The sequence below is a fragment of the Scomber scombrus genome, chromosome 4, assembly GCF_963691925.1.
Source record: "Scomber scombrus chromosome 4, fScoSco1.1, whole genome shotgun sequence".
Classification (NCBI taxonomy): Eukaryota; Metazoa; Chordata; class Actinopteri; order Scombriformes; family Scombridae; genus Scomber; species Scomber scombrus.
In genome coordinates, this window is record NC_084973.1 from 20,324,864 (window position 1) to 20,348,236 (window position 23,373).

General features: G+C 37.2%; 1 protein-coding gene across 1 annotated transcript in view; it reads left to right on the forward strand.

The window, feature by feature from the left end:
* The window catches only part of ipo11 (importin 11), a 126,240-nt gene extending 104,044 nt beyond the window's left edge, over nucleotides 1-22,196 (forward strand). Inside the window, exon 30 of the mRNA XM_062417788.1 lies at nucleotides 20,130-22,196. Within this exon, the coding sequence (XP_062273772.1) occupies nucleotides 20,130-20,294 (165 nt within the window). The 3' untranslated portion in view covers nucleotides 20,295-22,196. The remainder of the gene's footprint in view (nucleotides 1-20,129) is intronic.
* Nucleotides 22,197-23,373: the final 1,177 nt, after the last annotated feature.

Consider the following 23,373-nt stretch of genomic DNA (forward strand, 5'->3'; position numbering starts at 1 on the left):
ACAATGAAATTCCAGACTTAACACCATGTTCCCACATTAACTTCTGTGTCTGTGGAAGAGATTGATATTGTCAGACATGAAAACTAAGGCCTAGTCTGTCACTGCACACTTGCGCTAAATAACAATAACACTTTCTTCAGGTCTTTAATATTTCACAAATTTGAATGGATGAAAACAGAGAAAATCTAACAAGTTGGATTTGGGCTATCTTTTGATGATCTGGGTTGTCAATCAATCAATCAATCAATCTTTATTTGTATAGCGCCAAATCACAACAAAGTTATCTCAAGGCACTTTACACATAGAGCAGGTTCTAAACCGAACTCTTCAGGTTTTAATTTTAAAGAAACCCAACATTCCCACATGAGCAAGCACTTAGCGACAATGGCAAGAAAAAACTCCCTTTTAACAGGAAGAAACCTCAGGCAGAACCAGGCTCAAAGTGGGCGGCCATCTGCCTCGACCGGTTGGTGTAGAGGGGAGAGAGAGTAAGAATAGGAGAGAGAGAGAAGCACATAGAAAATAAACATTGAAGCTAGAAGGTCCGGGACTGGAATCTGTCATCCGGACGTATACAGGCCCAGATTGCCTGTGAGACGAGAAAGCACAGACAACTCCGGGGAAGAAGTGTAGGTTACTGAATGCATTAATAGTACATGAATGTTATTGAATATAGATGGATGGATAGAGAGAGAGAGAGAGAGAGAGAGGAGGAGAGAGGAGCTCAATGCATCATGGAGGTAGGAGTCCCCCGGCAGTCTAAGCCTATAGCAGCATAAACTAGGAGCTGGCTAACTATAAGCTTTATCAAAAAGGAAAGTTTTAAGCCTACTCTTAAAAGTAGAGAGGGTGTCTGCCCTCCGGACCGAATCTGGGAGATGGTTCCACAGGAGAGGAGCCTGATAACTGAAGGCTCTGCCTCCCATTCTACTTTTAGAGATACTAGGTACCACAAGTAGGCCTGCGTTCTGGGAGCGCAGTGTTCTAGTAGGTACATAAGGTACTATAAGCTCTTTAAGGTATGATGGAGCCTGACCATTAAGAGCTTTAAAAGTGAGGAGAAGGATTTTAAATTCTATTCTTGATTTTATGGGAAGCCAATGTAGTGAAGCTAAAATAGGAGTAATGTGATCTCTCTTTCTAGTTTTTGTCAGAACGCGTGCAGCTGCATTCTGGACCAGTTGGAGAGTCTTTAGAGATTTATTAGGACAGCCTGATAATAATGAATTACAATAATCCAGCCTTGAAGTAACAAATGCATGGATTAGTTTTTCAGCATCATTTTGAGACAGAATATGTCTGATTTTTGAAATGTTACGCAGATGAAAATAGGCAGACCTTGAAATTTGTTTTATGTGGGAATTAAAGGACAGATCCTGGTCAAATATAACTCCTAGGTTCCTTACGGTAGTACTGGAGGCCAAAGTAATGCCATCCAGAGTAGTTATATCATTGGATAATGTGTTTCTGAGGTGTTTAGGGCCAAGCACAATAACTTCAGTTTTTTTCTGAGTTTAACAGCAGGAAGTTACAGGTCATCCTTTATGTCCTTGATACATGTTTGTAGTTTAGTTAACTGGTTGATTTCATTAGGCTTTATTGATAGATATAATTGAGTGTCATCTGCATAACAATGAAAATGTATTGAGTGTTTCCGAATAATGTTTCCTAAAGGAAGCATATATAAGGAGAATAGTATTGGTCCAAGCACTGAACCCTGAGGAACACCGTGTTTTACTTTTGATTGCATGGAGGATTTATCATTAACATTTACAAACTGAAATCTATCTGACAGATAGGATTTAAACCAATTTAATGCTGTTCCTTTAATACCAATTAAATGTTCAAGTCTCTTTAACAGGAGTTGATGATCAATAGTATCGAAGGCAGCACTAAGATCTAACAGGACGAGGACAGAGAGAAGTCCATTATCTGATGAAGTTAAGAGGTCATTTGTAACTTTTACCAGTGCAGTTTCTGTACTATGATGATCCAGACTGAAAATCCTCAAATAAGCTGTTATTATTTAGAAAGTTACACAGCTGATTAGCAACTGCTTTCTCGAGGATCTTAGAGAGAAAGGGGAGGTTAGATATGGGCCTATAGTTGGCTAAAACCTCTGAATCAAGAGTTGGCTTCTTAAGAAGTGGTTTAATGACAGCTACTTTAAAAGACTGTGGTACATATCCTGTCACTAAAGACAGATTGATCATATCTAATAAGGAAGTGCTAACAGAGGGAAAGACTTCCTTAACCAGCCTAGTTGGAATCGGGTCTAAGAGACAGGTTGATGGTTTGGAGGAAGTGATCATTGAGGTTAATTCTATAAGGTCGACTGGAGAGAAACAGTCTAGATAAATATCAGGTTTAACAGCAGTTTCTGAGTTTCCTATGTTAGAGGATGAATCAGTGTGTATTGAGGGCAGGAGGTGATTAATTGTGTCCCTAATAGTTAAGATTTTATCATTAAAGAAACTCATGAAGTCATCACTACTGAGAGTTAAAGGAATACATGGATCAGTAATGTTATGACTCTTTGTCAGTTTAGCCAAAGTACTGAAAAGAAACCTTGGACTATTTTTATTGTCCTCTATTAGTGATGAGTAGTAGGCAGCTCTGGTGTTACGGAGGGCCTTCTTATATGTTTTAAGACTGTCTTGCCAGGTTAGGTGAGATTCTTCTGATTTAGTGGAGCGCCATATTCTTTCTAGTTTTCGTGTTGTTTTTAAAGCTCAATGTTTTCCACCATCTATCATTCCATTCAGAGGCTGCCTTTTCTGGTGCAGCTGTAAGATTTATAGTTCCTGTGCGAAGAGAGGCTGCCTCACCACTGCTGCCATCGCCTGATTTGTTCCTAAATCTGACTCGCTATGTATTTCTCAGTATGAAGGGGGAGTTTGTTTTGTGTTTTGGAAGCTGTTGACCGTTCCACTCCATCTTCTCTGAGATTTGTAAGGGTCCTTCACTTTGATCTGAGTGTTCCGGACAACTAGACTAGGCTAACTGATGCTGTCTTTGGGCCTCAGTACATAATGCATCATTTGATTCTTGTGCTTCATCTACAAGGCCAGCGCCATCAAACAAGACTAAGGATAGGCAACATCAAAGATTTACACTACCGGGTACTAATGACATGGGCTCCGTCTGTTGTGCTGTGGTGGCACACATAAAATTGAATCCATTCTTTTTTCAGTTTTTTTATCACTATTAACTAATATTCATGCACACACAAGCACAGTAAATATACAGGTTATTGTGCTTCATTTGTATGAGTTGTAATGAGGGATAAGGCTTCAACATAAAAATAGAAGAATGAGGTCCCCCGTTATCCACAATTATGCAGAAAAACATAGGGATATAATGAGTAAGAGGTTGTTACAGTGGTAGAGGCCCGATATGGTGTCATGTATTGAATCACGGCCAAACGTGAGTCACAATACAAGCTGTTGTATATGCTTTACACTACTTATGCATGAGCTTGAAGGCAGAAACTACAGATTATCAGTGACATTATTATCAACCTTTAGTCACACTTTTACACAGAAAACAATCATACAAGCGATACAACTCTGGAGCAGGAGTGTTGGTTTTCTCTTTTTAAGATATGGCCTTCATTTCTGATGCCACTCCAGGTGTAGGGATTTGGAAATCTATTTGTGGTGTACAAAGCACTAAAAATTGCTGTGAACTATTTTAATCTATTAAAACCTGTAAAACAATGTTTGAAAACTTGATGCATCAAGGATTTTGATGGCTAACTATGACATTGTGTCTAGAACAACACATTGCTGTTGAGTTTTTCACATTATTTTTCAGTGCTTTGAACATCATAAAAAAAAAAATTTAATACGATTTATTTTTCTTTTTTTTGTGCACTGGATCTATATTTCTAATTATTCAGGGAAAATCAACTAATCAACTGTTTCTCGATTTAATAGCTGTACCAAGTTATTAATGTACTCTGAGGTTTTTAATTGGTGAACAGGCCCAACCCTATCCCTTTATAGTCTTTGTACAACCAACCCGGCATGGTTCAGGTTGTGCCACTGCATTGGCTGCACATGTGCCAGTTTGCTGTATATGTTTAAGGCCTTACAGTCCAATTGACATCCCATTATCTACTTTAACTGAAAGTCTGCTCCAAAGGGTAGGTTGGGTTATTGAGGGCAAGTTCTGTGACAGTTGCACCAAGTGGAAGAATCACCCTGCATCCTTCTCATGTCTTATTTGACGAGTACTGATTACTTCTCTCTGCAAAACACTGCAGGGTGCCGGGCTACGGGAAGAATAGGTATTGGATCTTTTGTATCTCATTCACCCACCCCTCACTTAACTGACAACAGAGTATATTGGGTGGCACATACACTTACATGAGTATCACTCACATGCAGAGATTACAGAACAGTCCAATCTTTTGTCATAATCTTACTAGTCTGTTCATGCTGAGAGAAGTATAGGTATGCTACGTATACAGTAATTTCATGTCATCCATTTTTGAAAAAAACTAACTCAACTGAAATGGAGTTGGAAAGACATTAAAGAAGTAAGCAAAAGAAATGACTAAAATGCAAGTTACCTCAACTTCAGGAGATGAAGAGAGAAAGGAGAGAAGAGAAAGATATAGTTTTGGCTACACATCTGCTGAGGTTAGCATCAGACATTTGGAAGTTTATACTTGTCTCTTTCTTTACATTAAGTTGCTGCTTTTTCTGCTATTTCCCTTCGTTTATCAAACTCCTAAATAGTAAACTATTTGCCCAAAAAGTTACACTCACACTGAAGTGCCCCAACATGTCATCAAACTTCATGCTGATCCGATACTTCTGGTTTATTATAATAAACCAAAAGTATTACAGCTGTGTTGCAGAATTCCAGGTGCAGACCATAGTTGTATTCTGTTTATTGTTTAATGTAGTTTCAATTTATTTGAATAAAATGCTTGATTTAGTCATTTATAGCATTTGCTCAGGATGCGTAACTGATGAGTTTTTTGTTCCAGGCTATTTGGCTAATGAGAATTGCGTCTTTCTACGATTAGTATTCGTAATGGTGGGTACATATGATAGTATAATAAACATTAGGCTCACAGTTCGAACTGTTGTTTTCAAATGTATAGGTGATAATTCAAAGTTTGAAATTAGCAAAATGCTGCACTTGTTATGGTGATTCTTAGTGTCTGATGATTGCTGGAAGTCAGACTAAAGCTCCTTAGAGTTACAGGAATGAGTGTGTATGCTTGTGCGTGCATAATTGAACAACACCGTAATTAAGAGGAGGGTTTAATGTTTTTAAGTTATTATAGCCTGTGAGGATTAGTGTTTATCAGCTTTTAAGCATGGTGTGCGCTGTCCACACACTGGACTGTGTTGATACTGTAGTTGACTGCAACTGTAGTTTTTCTTTCCTAATCAGGGATATTCAGTACCTTTTTTAGTGAAAAATGTTCAGTCTTCCAGTTATGATTGAATCAGTCCATATGTATAGTGTTTACATCATAGCAACACCACAAGTGTGGCTAGGTTTCACCAAACACTGTAGTTATACCCCAAAACGGAGACAGTGTAGGAAAAGAATTTCATGAGTAGAGGTTCTGTTCAATATGAATAATTTATTTTTCTAAATTCCTATTCATTTTAACCTGATGTATTCCCCATAAAAGTGGCTATTGTGGCTCTATGCCTCTGTTGTACAAATTCAGAGAAACAGGGATATACAAAAAACAATGTATTTGTAGCCGCATAAACTTTGAACAAGGTTTAGCTAAGAATCATAATTATAATTGTCAAATCTTAAGCAATTCTCAACTCTCTCCCAGTAATCTCAATGGGGCATAGGTAAAATTTCCAATTACAGGTTCTCCTCCAGTAAAACTTTTGTTGATGAAATTAGGCTTTGAAAGGGCATCCCATTAAATTTGCATGCTTTGAAATTTGAGAGAAGGAAAGATACAGAGTTGTATCAATTATGTTATTGCCCTGTGGCTGTTATTGCTCATTGCAAATGGGAAATATTTTTTCCAGCACGTATTAATTAGTCATGAAATAGCCTTGCCATTTTCACTATTTTGTGTAGATTAGCAATAGAACTGAATCAGTTCCCTAAACAGCAATCACATTTGCAAGCTTTGATGTTTAAAAAAAAAAATGATAGAAAATTGTAACTATTACATTATTGCCCAATGGTTGCTATCACTCAGAGTGAGCAGTACATTTTTTGTAAAAACTTTGATGAATTACAGATTAATCATGACAGTGTTTTTGTCGTTCAACAGTTTTTCATTATTTCATTTTAATGAACAATAAAACTGTCTCCAGAGGTCCTCTAGAGGTATATATTTATAGGAAATGAGTTTCAGTACATTATCAATTCACTCTGGGCAACACAAAGCATTAGTAATGAAGACTTGCCATTCTTGCTTTATTATAGCTCCTAGTCTGAAGCAGACCATCAGTGTCAGCATAATTTGGTTTTGTTGAATAACAGACCTCTCTGACAGTGTTATTTTGCTGCACCAGATATAAAGATTCTCCTTTGTGCTGCCTAAGGCATACAGAGCCATCAGAATTAGTTTCCATCCCTGTCGCTTCTCAGCTATGCTGTCATTTGTCCATGAGAGTACTGGGAGTTGTATGTTCTTATAGTGTGGCAGGATTGCTAATATGTTGCTATTGACTAGCGCTTGAGTTAACCAGAACTGAAGTATAAAAATGTGTATCTTAATAGGGTTAAACAGAGAGATTTTACATGGATAGACTTTGAGAAGCCTGTAGCCTGTACGTCAGTTGTTGAGGTTTTACCAAGGCTGATATATAAATATATGAAAAAAAAGAATTGCTATTAGTCATAGTTTGGAACAATTATCGTGATTTTATGTAAAATATGCATTTCCTGACATAAACTACATTATGGGGTGTGTGACAAGTTTATTTGAAATGTGTGACAAGTCCAATTCAGGAGAAGGATGCAACAACATTTCCAAGCCACTGAATATCCCTGGAGTACTGTAAATGAAAAAATAGGGCATGGCTGTAAATCTGCTTGGAGAAACCTGTACTCAAAAACATAATGTCCATGAGAACACTATTCACTACAGCACTGGTGAGGGAGGTAACAAAGAGTGACAGTCCTAAACATGTATAACTGACTGTATAACTATACTGGTCTTCCGTATCTACACAAAATGAAGACCTCTTAGATCAAGCTGTACCATGGATGCTTCTTCTCTATTCATTTGTGTAATTGCATCTGTGGCCATATAAAGAACTTCTGTCTAGCCTTAATGTTGCAGCTGAGTCGACGTGCTGCCTCAGCTCTTTGGTATTATAGGGAGTTAATTAGTTTGATTCAAGTAATAAGAATAATGATATTTGGTCAGAAATTTTAAAGTTGATCCTAATACATCTTAATTACTTGTGCATCATATTAATTTTGCATGTGTATTATTACAGATTCTGATTGTAATTTTGCTGAGACAGCTAAAAATCTGTCTGATTCACACTGCCACCTGTATATTGCATTTTACCCTCCAACCATCTAAACTAAATTTATTTCATACTAGTGATACAATGTTTGACTCACTGAATTTGCTGAAGACAGGTGTATTTATAGATTATATAGCACATCAGCAGTTCAACTGTGTTGTCCAATGAGGGATTTCAAACATGCCATGCTCTTTTTGATGCTGGTTAAAAAACTCATCCTCTCTCTATGGGTAAGTCTGGGGTTGGGGCATAAACTGGCCAATCAAAAACATTTCTTTAGTATTAAGCTCTAAGTGTAAGAAAGTCCACCGAGTATGAAGTGTCCAGTACAATGTAGAAAATTAACACTGGATAGTTTGCATTTGACAAAGGCTATTTGTAACTTTCAGTTCAACTTTGACAAAACAATTTGTCAAGCTTAAGAATAGTATGTTCTCTGGTTAATTGCCTGTTTCAGACTTGTAACTGTACGGAACACTGTAAACAACTGTATCCAAAAGATCAAACCTACAAAACCAAAGCAATAGTAAATGATGAAATTAAATTATAGTGACTCAGTTGGTTGTGTTATACATACACATTACATAGCCATGGTCATAGTCTTCATTTATGTCAACATTGTAATTGGTCACCAATTTAAAATCCCTCTGGAGACCTCCTCTTTCTCTATTGCCCTTTGTGAACTCTGTTTACAGATGTGATAAAACCCATGCTTCAAAATTTGTATGATTTGTTTTGTGTAATTTTTTTTGGATTTCAATGTGCGTGGAAATTCTTCTTAGAGCTTAAATTTTAATGTTATTTCCTCTTCAGAGTCTCATGCATAAAAGCATTCACATTTACTAAGTCAGTCTGTGTCGTGACTTGAGATTTGGCACTCTCTGTTGCACGCCCATGAGAGTTGCAAATATTTCCTTTTGACTTGCTGTGTGGTGTTTGTTCACCAGAATTGTTGGATCATGAGTGCAGTGTCTTTGACAAGAAATGAAACTTGAAAAGCACACAGCACACAATGCACTATTTCAGTTTTTCTGGGACTGGCTCTTTGGAAATTTGTTGTTCCAAAATATAGTCCGTTGTGGAGGGAGTTTCTATTTGTATCATTAAGTAATACTTAAGTAAGTGAGCTCAATTATAGTATTTAGATGTCAACAGAGAGTGAGATTCTCTCTGGGAAATGAGCTGGCAGAATAACAAATAAGACATCTCATAGGTATTGTCAATGGAGGAGAATCCTAATCATAATTATGTCCCCTTCTCCCTGTTTAAACAATGATAATTAGAAAAAGATTTTAACATTTCCCTTAAACAACTATTCTCATTGATTTTTAACTGCGTAAAAATTCAAAATGTAAACATTTCCAATGTACCGTTAGGGTTGGATGTCCAAATCTCCTTTCATTGGAAATTCATGAAGTTGATGAATTCTTCTTGCCTGAAACATGAGTACTAAGTGCCTTGAGACAGCATCATCTTGACATCATTCATAATTGATGAATGAATGATGATGTCTTTTCATGTATTCCATGCTAAATGTCAAACATTTTAAATAGACCCAAATAACAGTTCCTTCTGCTCATGGCAATCTATGCATACAATTTATTCAGTTGTGCACTTTTAAGTAAGACCTTTAGTTTGCTTTAGGGTCAAGCATGTGATTAAAAAGAACACAAGTGAGAGATGTCATGCTATACATAGAACCTCTCTGAATTTAACAAATTAATCTCCCAACGATTTTCCAGAATTTCACAAGCCCCTTGGAAATTCAGATAAAGACAGAGACCTGTAATGGATCAACATTTTGATGTCATTTGCAAAATACACTGATACCTGTATCAATATTTTTAAAAGGCACAAAGAGTTAATTAAATGAAACAATAAAACAACCTTTTGATTATACTTGATTTGGGTTGAACTTTATATTTACCACATGCCGTGGGACATTGTTGTTTGGATATTAATAAAATGAAAGCTATTGCATAAATAAGTATTCAAAGTAAAGTCATGAATTTCATGAAGTTTATTTAGGCTATGGAAGTCATTTTCCAAAACAATGAGTTATTCATTTGCAAATGTAGTCCTCTAAAAGCCCTACCACTGGGCACTCACAGTGGGAGTATAAAATCAGACATTGTCTTGGTCCAAAAATAAAACATATACACACACTTTAAATGTAGCTTGACTTTTAAAAGATATTGTATTTTTGCAAAGCTAGAAGTCTCAGGATATAATTTGAAGTGAATCAATTTAGCACCAGAAACATGGAAACTTGGATAATCGCTTCTGCTTTCTTTGTTTCATAGCTAAATATGGACATTCGTCTTTTTTGATGGTTTGTCTGGAACATTTATGAACTGGTAAAATGTCTTTCTTGTGTTCTGTGGGTGTGTCATCATCATTCATACTTATACAACCAGTAGTTAAATTACTAAAGCACAAATATTTTTTATAGATATTACCTCCTAATTCTTTTCTGAGTGCACCAGAATGATGCATTTGACTTAAAAATGTGCAACATTTTCTTCCGGGGGAGCATGCCCCCTGACCCCCCTACAGGGTTGGACTGAGGTCCAGCTACCATAGTCTCTCAAAATTCTGTGGGAAATACTGGGCCACTGGATTTGTAATATCAAATTAGACGTGTGTTGTTCTATTTGTGTGATATAGGATTCTTGCAATTTACTTTTATTTTATTGCCAATAGCTGTGATATTTTCAAAGTTCATATAGCTGTTTCGTAGCCTCCATGATAACTCATCTTTTCCTCATAGTGTTTTTGAGAATGTCCAGCTCTAGGCAAATTCACAACTCTGCCATGTTTTTTCCCTTTTCTTTATATTTGCGTAGGTGTGTATGTGTGTACCTATACTTGCACAATCCTATTCTTAAAGGTATGATTTTAGTAATATGCGCCCTTATGGCAGGCTGCTGGAGAGCTCTTACATATACGCCCTCTAGTACAATACTAATTAGAGTATTACAATTTGTGCTGCCTCATTTGGTGAGGAAATTACTGCAATCAAGTTCTAATCCTACCTAGACCATGAACTAATGAAACCTCAGAAAAGGAGAGAGAGACTTGTGTGTTTTGGGGAGAGCTTATGCAATCTGTCTGGTTTTTATAGGTGTTTTTGCAGTCGTTTTTGTATGACTGTTGATTTGACCTCTCCTGTCTTTGTAAATTCTACTTTGTGTCCCTCGTGACTGCTATTTAATGTCACTGTCTTTTTTCTGTATGGTTGATCAGTCTTTGTCCCTGAATATAATTACACTGAAAAATGTACACGGCCTTATCTCTCAGCTCAGTTTGCCACACTTTGTCTCTTTTGTTTGGTCTACTCCCTGGTCAGAACAGCTTATTACCTACTTCCTATTTAGGCCACATTCACTTTAATTTAATTTACACATTAAATTATTTAACATCCATGCTAGATTGCAACATTGTTGAATCTCGACCACTTACTCAGTATTGCTGCTGCCATTTGGTAAAGATCATGGTTAGGAAGATTGAGTGTTTTAACAAAAAATGAGTGGTTACTCCACTTGGTATTAGCAGGGCAAAGCTATGTTCTGTATTTCCGTATCACTAATCACAAATTATAGGTGTTGTCATCGCCATATACTTCTGCTTTGTAAGTGCTGTTTGTTTGTTTTTTGTTGTTGTTTTTCAGCTGACACAACATTCAAATTTATAACCACATGACATACAGCATTACATACAGTACACAGGAACACACTCTTGGGTGTGGTTACAGGTGCAACAGAGCACACTTCTGACAGATATGCAGTACACACTTAACCAGAGAGGGCAGTAAAGCTCAGCTTTTAATATACCCTTCAAAGCCTCTTGGACTGGGAAGTGTAAGTGACATTCTGTAGAAGTGTGGCAGTAGCAGACACAGAAGGCTGGGTGGGGTACAACTGCAGCCAAAAAGTGCAAACATTGTTTTTCCTATTTTCTGATGTCATACTTGTAGTACGGCTATTCTGATCCTGTTTTAGGGGGTTCTAAGTTTGTATGTAGTTTTGGAGTAAGGCCCCCAAACCTACTTGCTACCAACATTCCCCACACTTACAGATGAGCTAAGCCATTCATTGTGACTGTATTGATCAGACAGAGAATTTACATCAACACCTCACTGTTCACACATATCTCACTCTCCAAGTCTAGCAATGCTTTAATAGAAAAGCACACTTTCAGACTTTCTATAACACAATTTCAGTAAAAATTAGTCTGTGCAGCCAAATTAGTTTAAATTACTATTATTTAAAATGATCATGGACATGGAAATGTTAATGTAAGTTCTAATTAGGACAATTTAATGCAACTATTTTAAACAGAAATCCTGTTAACTACCTGAGGGATGTGGAGTTTGAAAGATGTTGGCATTTACCAGACGCTGAGGGTCTAACAAAGATGCCATCAAGTTGAATAATGTGAGGTCTTTTGTGAATATGTTACTTATGAGTGCCCCAACTTAATGAAAGCGAAATACTGAATCGCTTGAATGAGTGTTTGCACACTTTTTTGTGCATGTGTGAGTGTGTATCATTGGTGTGTGAGTAAATGATTTCATGTGTGCAAAATGTAAGTAATGAGTGGGTCTTGTATGTAGGAAAATAGAAGGAAGTGATAGCTTCCTTAGTCTTCTTTTGGGGATGCAAAAAATTTAGATGTTTAAAAAAACGAGGATCTACGCAAAATGGTGGATAGGATATGTCTGTATTTGCAAGTATGTGGGTGTTCTTCAATCAGGGCAATGTATGTGGGGATAACAGTAGATAGCTGTTATCTGCACTAGTTGGAGTAGGAGAAGCCTGAGGTAATAGGATTAGTGTCAGACTCGGATATTCAGCCTGCCCATTCCAAAAGACCAGCACAGCCCTGCCAACTATACATACACAGATATAGAGAGACTTTCACTCTATTGCATAATATCCATTAACCAAACTTTCACATATGCCTCTGTAAATACAGGCATGCACGTACACAAACAATCTTTTGCATCCCTTACTTTTTGACATTTATTATCAAAGACATGCATCCCTCTGAAGTTGTATTCTGACACTCGCCTTCAAATTTGTTCTAATGGCTTTAGGGAGTATTGAAAGGATACGGCTGACAATATTCTTTCATTTTTTGATTTGAACAAATCCTATGAAAAGAGCAACACCAACAAATCCCGACCTTGTTTGTGGTACTCACCCCCAAGTCTATGCATTCCTACAGAAGATATAAATCTTTAAAAATGAGCCACTGTTACTTATATTTTTAAAAAAGGACTAAATAAAAGACAACTGGGCACTAAAGTTCTTAACTAACAAAGCGGCTGCAGCAGAGTGGTGTATGAGAGATTTAATCAAAATAAACCACAGTGCTCATGCTCATCTTGATAAAGGAACATGTCACTCTGTAACAGTGTGGCTCATTTATGTGTTTTTATTGTTACTGGGCAACACACAGCATAAAGATATATCAGGCTTTGGATGTACGGAGAATAAATAGTAAGATCAATTGATTGTTGGTTTATATGATTTGTTAACATTTTTTCTTATTTCGGAATATCTAAATTCCTATTATTTTTTGTAGTGCCTAACTCCTCCTCCGCTTAACCTCGCTCTCTGTGAGACTACTTGATTTAAATAAAAGAATATAGGTATAACTAATAACATTAAGTCTCTTTTTTTATCTTGGAGCCTTTCTCAATTGTCAGACTTGCATCTATAGGAGTTAGAACATGAGAAGTTGAACTCGGGACTTGAGACTCAGCATATATTTTTACTGTTGTGTGCTGGGGTACTTGATTACCCCAAGTTCACCCATATCAGCTCCCGATTAAAAGTTACAGACAGTAGGATGTACTTAGCTTGCAAATAAAATTTAAGCTGAGGCAAAATTACAACTTATTGGCACACAGTTGTGAAAGTATGCTGATTCAAAACAACCCGACAGAAAGAAAATTTAAACACCAAAAAGATCTCAGCACAATCTAAGCACTGATTGACATATAAAAAGACAACTTGTGCCTATTTTTAGTCTTAGTCTTCATGTCTTATTTTACATGAGGTAAGAGCAGCTAGACTTACTTTTGTGGGCGCACAGCATCATTATTATTACCATCATTACCGTAATTACAGTTTCATTATCCAGCGTATGTTGTCTACTTGACTATTCTGTCTATTCTGCTCACTAGGCAACTACCAAGCCCTTTCCATTTTGTTCACACCTCATATATCTTTCTTCTTTTCATCTCCCACTTATCTTATGCTCTTTTAAAGGTATGTAGACCATTGCTTCTTTATCAGTGAGCCAAAGCAGGGGGCATACCACTTTCCCTCCATCATTCCTCTCATCATCACTCCTTTCCTCTTGTCATCACTCCTGTCCTGTCATCATCACTCCTGTCATCATCACTCCATTTATATTCTTCTTCAAGCCTCCATTGGTCTCATCTTTTGTCCCCCTGCCTCTTTGTTCGACAGGAAATTTTGGTTTGTGCTCCATCACATTGGACGTGCCTCATATCTTCATACAGATTGCTTCTGATACTTTCAGTTTATCACTTGGGCGTGTTTCCTCTCCTGTGTTTTCACTCCTCTCAGTATGTTGCTCTAGCCGCACTTCTCTACAGAGCACAGCACCCCTTTCTTCTGGTTGCTCTTTGCATCTCTACTCCTCCCTCTATCTTTCTTTTGCCTTTATCTTTCCCTCACATATCCACAAGCACAGATTACTTTATCACTTCAACCTCCTGACAGTCCAGACTCCAAAAAACGGTTTCTTCTGTAGTGTATCAAATAAAAATAAAAATGGTATGAGGTTATTCCTGCATTTAGCTGCCTTCCAACCTAGAAAAAAAACAATCCTCTACAGAAATGTATTCAGTGTAAAGAAAAGCTGTGTTTGTAGGTCTGAATAGCATGGTACGCACCACACTAACCTTCATCAGCTGTCGAAGAGAGTTTATTATTATGATCCACTTCATGCCCCAGGAGACGAGCAAGAAAAACAACCTCACCATGGCCCAGTATCTGGTATGTGTGGAGTAGTACTGACTGGAGACCTTGATAAACATGGTGTCCACCTGTGACAGCAGTTGGTTTTATAGGTCACAGTGTCATTCAATTAGGCTATTGATTGAGTTGAGTGTGGGAGAGACAATTGTAGCTTTGAGACATAAATAAAATCCTGGGCAGCATCACACTGACTCTATGAAACATTATTGATCTAATTTGATGAGTGCTTTGTGTGTGTAGAGTTTTGTAAGATTTGTAATGATACCAAATGCCTATAAATCTACTGAGTAATGAAAAACATTTGTTCAACTGAAGCTGTCAGTGTGATAGTGTTGTTTCATTACATTAATCAGGAGAGTATGCACAGCTACAGTACACGTGTAGGTAGCTGATAATTCAACCTATCCATATACAGTAGTGTCACAGGGGCTTTAATATTCATCTAATAGGTTTTGAACTCATTTAAAAACATTCCAGGAATACATTTATTGAGAAACCTGCAATAATTGTGTCATGGAGGGAGTGCCAAAATGCTCCTAACACAACACTGAAATATTATCACCTTTTTTTCTCACCGCAAAGCCCTGAGGTAAATATATGTCATTTTAGCAGTGAAATGCTCCCTTGTGTTCAGCAGCTAGTCACTAATTTTGTCTGTCTTTGATGACAGGTAGCATTCAGTTGGTTGGTAGAGCTTTTTGTTCTTTTTGTTTTGTTTGCATAAAACATCTCCAACTGATGAGAGCAATGACACTGAATCAAACAGCGAAGTTCTCAGCCTTAAAACCAAAACAATAAGCTGATGACACTAAATCGCCTTTTTTACTGCCCTTTTTTAATTCTTTCACATGACACATAGTCATTTTTAGTTTAAAGATATTAAGCAGCTTTAAAAGAAATAGTGGATTCTAACAATACAAATACTATAGTTTTGGGGTGGGGGGTAGCCCTATTTGTTACATGATGATCTAATTATTTTGATTTATTATGTCTTATATAAGTGTGATGACCTAAACCATGCGTTCAGAATCAATTGTCTGGAAGAATACAATGCTTTTAGTTTAATTTTACCCCTTGAGAACAGCTTCTAAGTCTAGTCAGTGTTGCTGAGGGCAACTGGCTGACGAGGTCTGTGGATGATGTGCCATAAATTAGTGGATGAAATTCATATGTGCCTGCAGTATAATCCACTAAACATCATACTGACAGAATCCCCTTTTGCACTATGGCTCTTTCTTTACACTTCAATACATCATACAGCTCATTACATCACACTGAAATGAGAGTATACTGTATTTGTGTGTGTGCGCGCTTGTGCTTAGACATGAAGCACCACGGGATATGAGAAAAGTACAGCTTGTTGCATCATTAACTCCAGTTAGCATTTGCCTGCCTGACATAGTTTCCTTTAATGTCCCCTGCTACAAATGTTATTTTTCAATGAACAGAGCAGCCTGTTGTTGTGAAACAATGAATGTGAGAGTAATGGAGATAAAAGAGATCAGATAGAAGGTCAGAAGTTTAAATATATATATTTTTATATATATATATATATATATATATATATATGGTTTCTATATATATATATATATATATATATATAATATATATATATATATATATATATGGTTTCTATATATATATATATATATATATATATATAATATATATATATATATATGGTTTCTATATATATATATATATATATATATATATATATAATATATATATATATATAATATATATATATTCCTATTAGACCCACTTGTGGTAATTTTGTAAGTTGATTGTGAATGAGCATGTGGCTGTCAGTTACTGCAACTGTGCTGTGCTTGCCTGTGTGTGCTTGCCTGTGTGTGTGTGTGTGTGTGTGTGTGTGTGTGTGTGTGTGTGTGTGTGTGTGTGTGTGTGTGTGTGTGTGTGTGTGTGTGTGTGTGTGTGTGTGTGTGTGTGTGTGTGTGTGTGTGTGTGTGTGTGTGTGTGTGTGTGTGTGTGTGTGTTAGATGAGACATTTAACATCCCTGCTGCAGGGCAGTTTTAACATCATTTACGTTTTTGCAGTAATAACATGGGACTCTTTACATTGCTTCATTTGGAAAAGGGCAGCAGTCGTCTAGGGATTACATTAGAGATGAAGGCTTTTTACAAGCCCTGTCATTTCATCTGTCTCTCTCCATCTGTCTCTGCTTCCTCTCATGTTGCCCCCTGCTCTCTTTCCTCCTCCTCTCTGTCTTGAACAATGAGGTAAAGCTGTGATTGCCCACTCTCTGCGTCCCACATCATCTTTTTGCCATCACTCACTTTCTTTAGGGGATTCTCTATTACAGCATCATCGCACCAGTTCCTGCTAACTTAATTTCTTGCATAACAATATTCCTCCAATAATACTTCTCGTTGTGTATCTGTTTCCTTATTGCCACTTTCTTTCCTCTGCTTTTTCACCTTTCTTCCCTGCAATCACACTCTCACCTCTTCTTACCTCGTGCCTTCTTTGTTCTTTCCCATTTTGTTGTCTTGTCTTCTCATCTCTGCTTCAGTTTTTTTCCCCCCTAAGGTTGACAGAAGATCATGCTTATTGTTTTTGTTAGTAGCTTCCACTCTTAGGATTGGTTTGTATCACTGTTGTATGCACTCAGCACAGAAGGTGCCCTCTGTACATTACTCTGTATCTCAGCACACTGTTGTTGATTATCTAAAGTATTCTGCCTTTAACCTCACGCTTGCTCATAGCATTCTATTTACATTCTGCTGTTTATCTAAATTTGACTGACTATCTATTGTATCATTCGCATATTATCATTTGCAATTCACATTACTTTTGCAAACATTCTTAGAGGTGTTTGTTCATGCACACAGTGTCACATACATGCAGACTTTATAGCTTTAGTTTTATTTATTGGTTTCTATGTCATTGTGTTGAAGGTTTTTCAGTATACAGTGTCCCCAGTCCCCTTTTATTCATTTATTCATCATTACATTCATTGTACCTAAAGACTTCTAGTTTTCTTTATTCTTACTTGCAAAACAAATATCTGATGTTCACTGGGATTTTTAAATTTTTTAAAATGTTTTTATTTATTTAGGATTTTATATTTTGTTTTTATGCACACATGTATCATTAATGTTTTCCAAGTCATACTAAACATTCAAGAGGAGGGCCTTGAAATTAGGTTACAAACACACAAACTCAATTCAAGCAGGTCCTTTTGCTGAAGGTAATTATGCAGGTTTGACAGCTTTTTCATTAAGCCACTCTCCAACAGCCACTGCTCACTAGTGTGATTGCACTGTAATGATAAAAAACTAATGAACGTGACAAGTATTATTTCCAGTGATTGGCTGGAAGCCAAGAGTCACAATTACAATATTTTGTTTCTCAAAGGACCCAACAGTTTGCTTTGTTTTTATTTTCTGTGGTGTCTGTGGTATTCTCCTGGGGCTGCACAAGTGAAAATGTACAAGCTGCCCAAAATGTTTGTCTATGTTAGGTGGTAAAGGAGATTCAGTTGCTGAGTGAGTGTGTGTTGGTATGGATCAGTACACTGACCTGATTTCAAAAGTATGGAGGAGAACCGTCAAGTAGTATCACATGATAACAATAATTAGTCTGTGGGGGGATTCAATTCAAAGTCAGAGCAGGAAGATCAGAATCAAGCTGCAGATATACACATACCTGTCATTTAGGTTTCAAAGTGTCCGTCTGACTTTGCCACATCTCTTAATCTGGCAAATTCTGCTGTTGGCTTAGACAAACCAGCTTCTCCTCTTTCTACCAGCGGTATAAGCAGACAGTGAATCCCATCAGCAGCAGAGGCAAGATGACAGAGGACAGGAGGAAAGACTACCTGAACAGAGAGCAGCTGTTCACATGCCCCTTGAATTGGATTGTGGTGACAGATGGGAGTATGTCATGTGTGGAATGTGTGTGTAGATCATGTTTCATAGACAATCTGGCAACTTGGGTAACATCAGACAAACATACAACACTTATGGATCAGTGTGTAAGCTGATTCATTATAAAGGTTGAGGGCCATGTAAATTGAGGGAGTTTCCCAGAAGAAACAACAATACTGGAGCACAGCGGGAGAGAGGGTGAAAATACTTGAGAAATCTTGGGAAAAGGGAGTGAACAAACACAAATACACATAGAAATGCACAAATATTTCTGTGAGCACCTGTTGACAATACATGTACACATTGCAAAAAAAATGAAAGTTTTAAGCATTTAAAAAGTAATATATAGATTAGAATAAAACATTAATAATTACTTACTTACGATTAATTGATACAAAGTTGTACACACTGACTATAGACAACCAGACAGCAAGCACCCATTTTCTCAGTTTTGAGTGTGAATTGGTGTTCTCTAAATCAATTAAAACAAAGCGACCTTTCAAACTTTCCTGTGCTTCTGTGTTTGCCTCTGTCATTGCTTCACTTCACAGAAAACAAATGATAGCCTACCCACGGAAGTGTGTGGGCTCTAGTCAGCCATCCAACTTTTCCCTGCTTTTTTATTGTCATGGATTATTTTTCCAGCGTTGTATTCAGTGTAAGATGAAGGGCAGGAGTTGCATATCCTGAATAATTTTCTCCAGGGCAAGTTTTGTGTTGGATTTATATGTCAAAAGTTGGAAATAGTAAAGTGTCTGAGTTTCTTTTTCCTTTCATTTTTGTCAAAATATTGGAAAAACATTGTGAAGCTATTATTGATGAATGATCTTTTCAACTAACATACATGCAACAAATAGTTGCACAGCATTTCTGTGTGGACCAGGCTTTATGGGCTTGTTCCTGCCAGACACTCTGTGCACACTATAGGACTCACTGTAGGGCTCCAATTCATCTATGTATCCACTGTTTAAACTGTGCAGAAGGCCAAGAGCCCTGCCTAATGAAAATATAATATGTGTCATAGTCAAACAAGTATAAACAGCATCACACTTCTGAGGGCGTATGCACCATGAGGTTGTGCAATAATTCATAAGTTCATCAGTTGCAGCACAGCAACCCCAGGTGGTAGTTTCCTACATCCTCTCCTCCATGTATTTATCAATCATTTATTTGAAGAGTAATTCACCCAGAAGTGTTTGTCAGTATGTGCTATACACGCCTTCCTGTCAGTTGATCTACCAGTATTCAATATGAGATCCCAGTGGAATGACAACAGTCAGTGTAGTGTAAATCTGGTCTCAAATTCCAGTTAGGAAAAAGACATGAAAGACTCTCTGCACAGCTCATCAGCAATCTAATATCTCGTCTATTTTAGCACCCCCACTATCAAAACTGGAATGCCTGAAGAACAATCACTGGAAAGCCTCTGAATGTCCCAGTCAAAACTAAATAAAAAATCATCATAAAAAGTGCCAATTTAAGTAAGCTTGAGTGGATCTGCAAAGACAACTGTGAGAAAAGAAATTCAGATGTGCAAAAAACCTTTAATTATTGCCAATTTGGAATATTTACATATCATGAGAGGAGGGTTTTTTTTCTAGAAATCCCAAAACTTATAATGTGATTAATTTCAAATTCATTTCAAATTTCACATTTTTTGTTTTGTTAAATACTTTCTGAAGCTTCCTCTGTCCACATTCTAACCGTCTTTTTCCCCTTTTTCTTTGTCATATTTCAGTTGGCCCTAGAGGACCCGGTGCACAGTGTCTCTCTCCAGCAGTTTGTCTATGAGAAGCTGAAGGCGCAGCAGGCTCTGATGGGGGACCAGGGCTTTGGTGTCCTGATGGAGACCGTGGACACAGAGCTCGTCAGGCAGCTCCAGGAGTTCCTCCGAGGCCTCTGAATCACAACTACAATCCTTCACTACCTTACACAAACATCTTTCCCTAATGCTACCCTCTACCCCCGTTTTTGAAAATGTACTGAAAAGGCTAACAATCTGCCCAACGTGTGGACTACTATTCCTAACCTTCCCAACCTTTACCCATGCTATGCCTTATCTATATTCAGACCTAGCCTTGTTGACTGCCCTCTGCTAACACTCCTTTTCCCCTTCTCTATTATCTAGATTCCTTTATGTCCTTTTTTATCAAGATGAAGGTCTATGTCAGTGCTTAAAAATGTGAGCACCGTTACATTTTTAAAACACCCAAATAGAATCATCACCACACTAGAGCTTCCACTCAATTCTTCTATTTTCTTCTCTTTCTGTGGTTTTAACATGGGATGGGTAGAATATTGGAGAGAAAAGTTAGAGGGGGTTGAGGAGTCTATAGCAAAAATCATCTGCAGGTGCCAGAGCAGGAGCCTTGGACTATTTTCTATGGAACAACATACAGATTGTAGCAGAAATGTGGATAAAACAAACCTGAAGGACCTAAAGCAGTGTTTACAAAATCTATTCTTAAAAGAGAAAAAAAAAATGTAATTTTGTATGTATGTAAAGTATGGATGATATTCTGCATGGTGATATTTTACTTTTTAGTTTGTTTTTACTTTGTTTTGTTTTTTCTTTTCCATTTTTTAAAGAGATAATTTTGTCATAACCAGAGGTCAAGTTGAAGTAACTACTGAGAGAACTCGAAAGTGTTTTTCTTTCTTTTTGAGTTTGGCTAGAGGGAATTTTCTTGACTGTAAAATGGGTGATTTTTAATGGTTGATTTGTAAGAGTGCTGAACCACATACATACTGCTGCTAATTGCTGGTGTGTCAGAGCACTTTAATAACCAAAAACTGTTTCACTTCTTTTCATTGATGGTACATCTTCTCACATCATTGTACTTAAACACAGTGGCAGAAGGCCTTGGAGCAGTGCAGCAGGATTGTGCATATTCGACTGAAGACCCTCATCTTGTTATGTTGATATTTATCATTTCTCAGTGCTAACTAATACAACATTCAGATTAACTGCAAATATGACATCAGGTTGTATAAATCTATTTGAAAGAATTTGATTAATCCTGATCCAAGCCGCTTTCTAAAATTCACTTTGTGAGCCACTGTGACTTTGTCATGAGATAAACATCATCATGGTTAGGGAATTTTGTGTGTACCTGTCTTGCTGCCCTGCTTTTATTTTCCTGATTTGACCAATTGTTACTTACTCTGTAGAGATGAAGCTATAGATTTGACAGAGGAAACCTGTTTTTCCAAAAAGGGTATCTCAGAACAATTGATTATTTGGGAGTTCGACAACCTATTTTATGAATAATAAATAATCAATAAGTACATAATGGCACCTAGATTCTGTAATATGTGGACTCATTTCATGCAGAACCCAAAAACTGTAAATGTCGTCTAAAATATAGTTGTCATTTTTGGAGCTCATATAGAAATAAACTTCTGCTTGAATTTGAGTTGTGTCTTAAAGCCTACACCCTGACTTTATAATCTATTCTTAAATTATATGGTTTCATTTTGATTTCTTATGTTGGTCAACTTTCCTGTCAAGGAGATAATCCTGACACTAGCTCCTTTGAGACTGTGATAGAGTTGAATAGCAGTCAGAATTACAGCCTTATACTTTCAGCCTTGCTTATTCTTGAAACTCAAAAGACATTTCTTACTATATGTTAATTTCTTAACAGTTTAACAGTAGAACATGTCTGTACTTATATTCTGTTAATATGGCAATTATGATGTTTTGAACACAACACGCAGTAAAAAGCTTCTGGGTTAGATTTATGTTTTGATGGGAAATAATCCTTGTTGCTTTTTCCAAAGCCTTCAATAAAATGCAGTAATCAGCCAAACTATTAGTCTGTGTATTTCCATCACTGGTTTTAAGAAATCTAAAGTACTGTTTTTTGCTTTCAGATATGTGAGAGGGTATTTATTTTAATAAGAAACCAATAAAGTTGATGGTAGTGGGAAGAAGTAGCATATCTCCCTGTTTACAGCTGGCATTAAAATGCGTCTCGGGTGATCTGATTACAAGTGGGCAGCTGAGACACATTGTCATTCACACCTGTCTCTGTTATACATCTCAAGCTGACCACTTGGGTCCAGATTTTGTTGATGCCTACGTCACTTCAGCTAGATGGTCAAAGGGCCCCGCTCACAGTTATTACATCAGTCAGACAAGCACCAGTTCTGTTTTTACTGCTGGCCAAAGAGCTAAGAAGAAAGAAAATGTTTCATTAACTACTTTACATTTACGGGCTATTTAACGATTACTCCAGCCATGTACATCTATGCTCATCTATGCTCATCTCCATTCTTTCAACTGTTTACCAAAATAACTGCCACGTCCTCCACTGATAACATATTTTCCTGTTACATCCTTACCTTAGACGCGTTAGCGTTTACACAAAAGATATGTGGTCAAATGCGTCCCAGACCACTTCAGCAAGTTGTTAGAGCGATGAGATCACAATGCGTCTTGCTTGTCATTTATACTTTATTTATTGTATTTCGCACTGTCCACTTGTGATCGGGTCACCCAAGACGCATGTTAATGCCAGGCGTAAACAGGGTCTCTGTGAGTTTCAAGAAGGGCATGATGCAGGTGGATTGTACAGGTAGTGTACTTGACATGGGAGTTGTGATCGGTTTAAGAGTGGCCTCAGAAAACCAAAGTTTGTTTGATGTTGAATTGTTGATGATGAATTACTGTTGAGAAAGAGAAATTGTAAGGCAATCTGTCCAATAGTTTTCAAGATGTTACACTAAAAAACATCTTGTGGTATGGTTAGTCAGGGATCACCAAAATCCTTAGGCTCCATCCTCAGGAGATTATGAATGTCTGTACACAATTTCATGGCAATCCTTCTAATAGTTGTGGAGTTATTTCACTCTGGACCAAAGTGATTGACTAACCTCTCTAAAGCCATGCTGCTTAAACCTGATGTGCGATGAACAGGGTAAGCTGTGATGGTTGAATTTCTCCTATAACGTCTCACTCTACTTTCAGAATCAATACT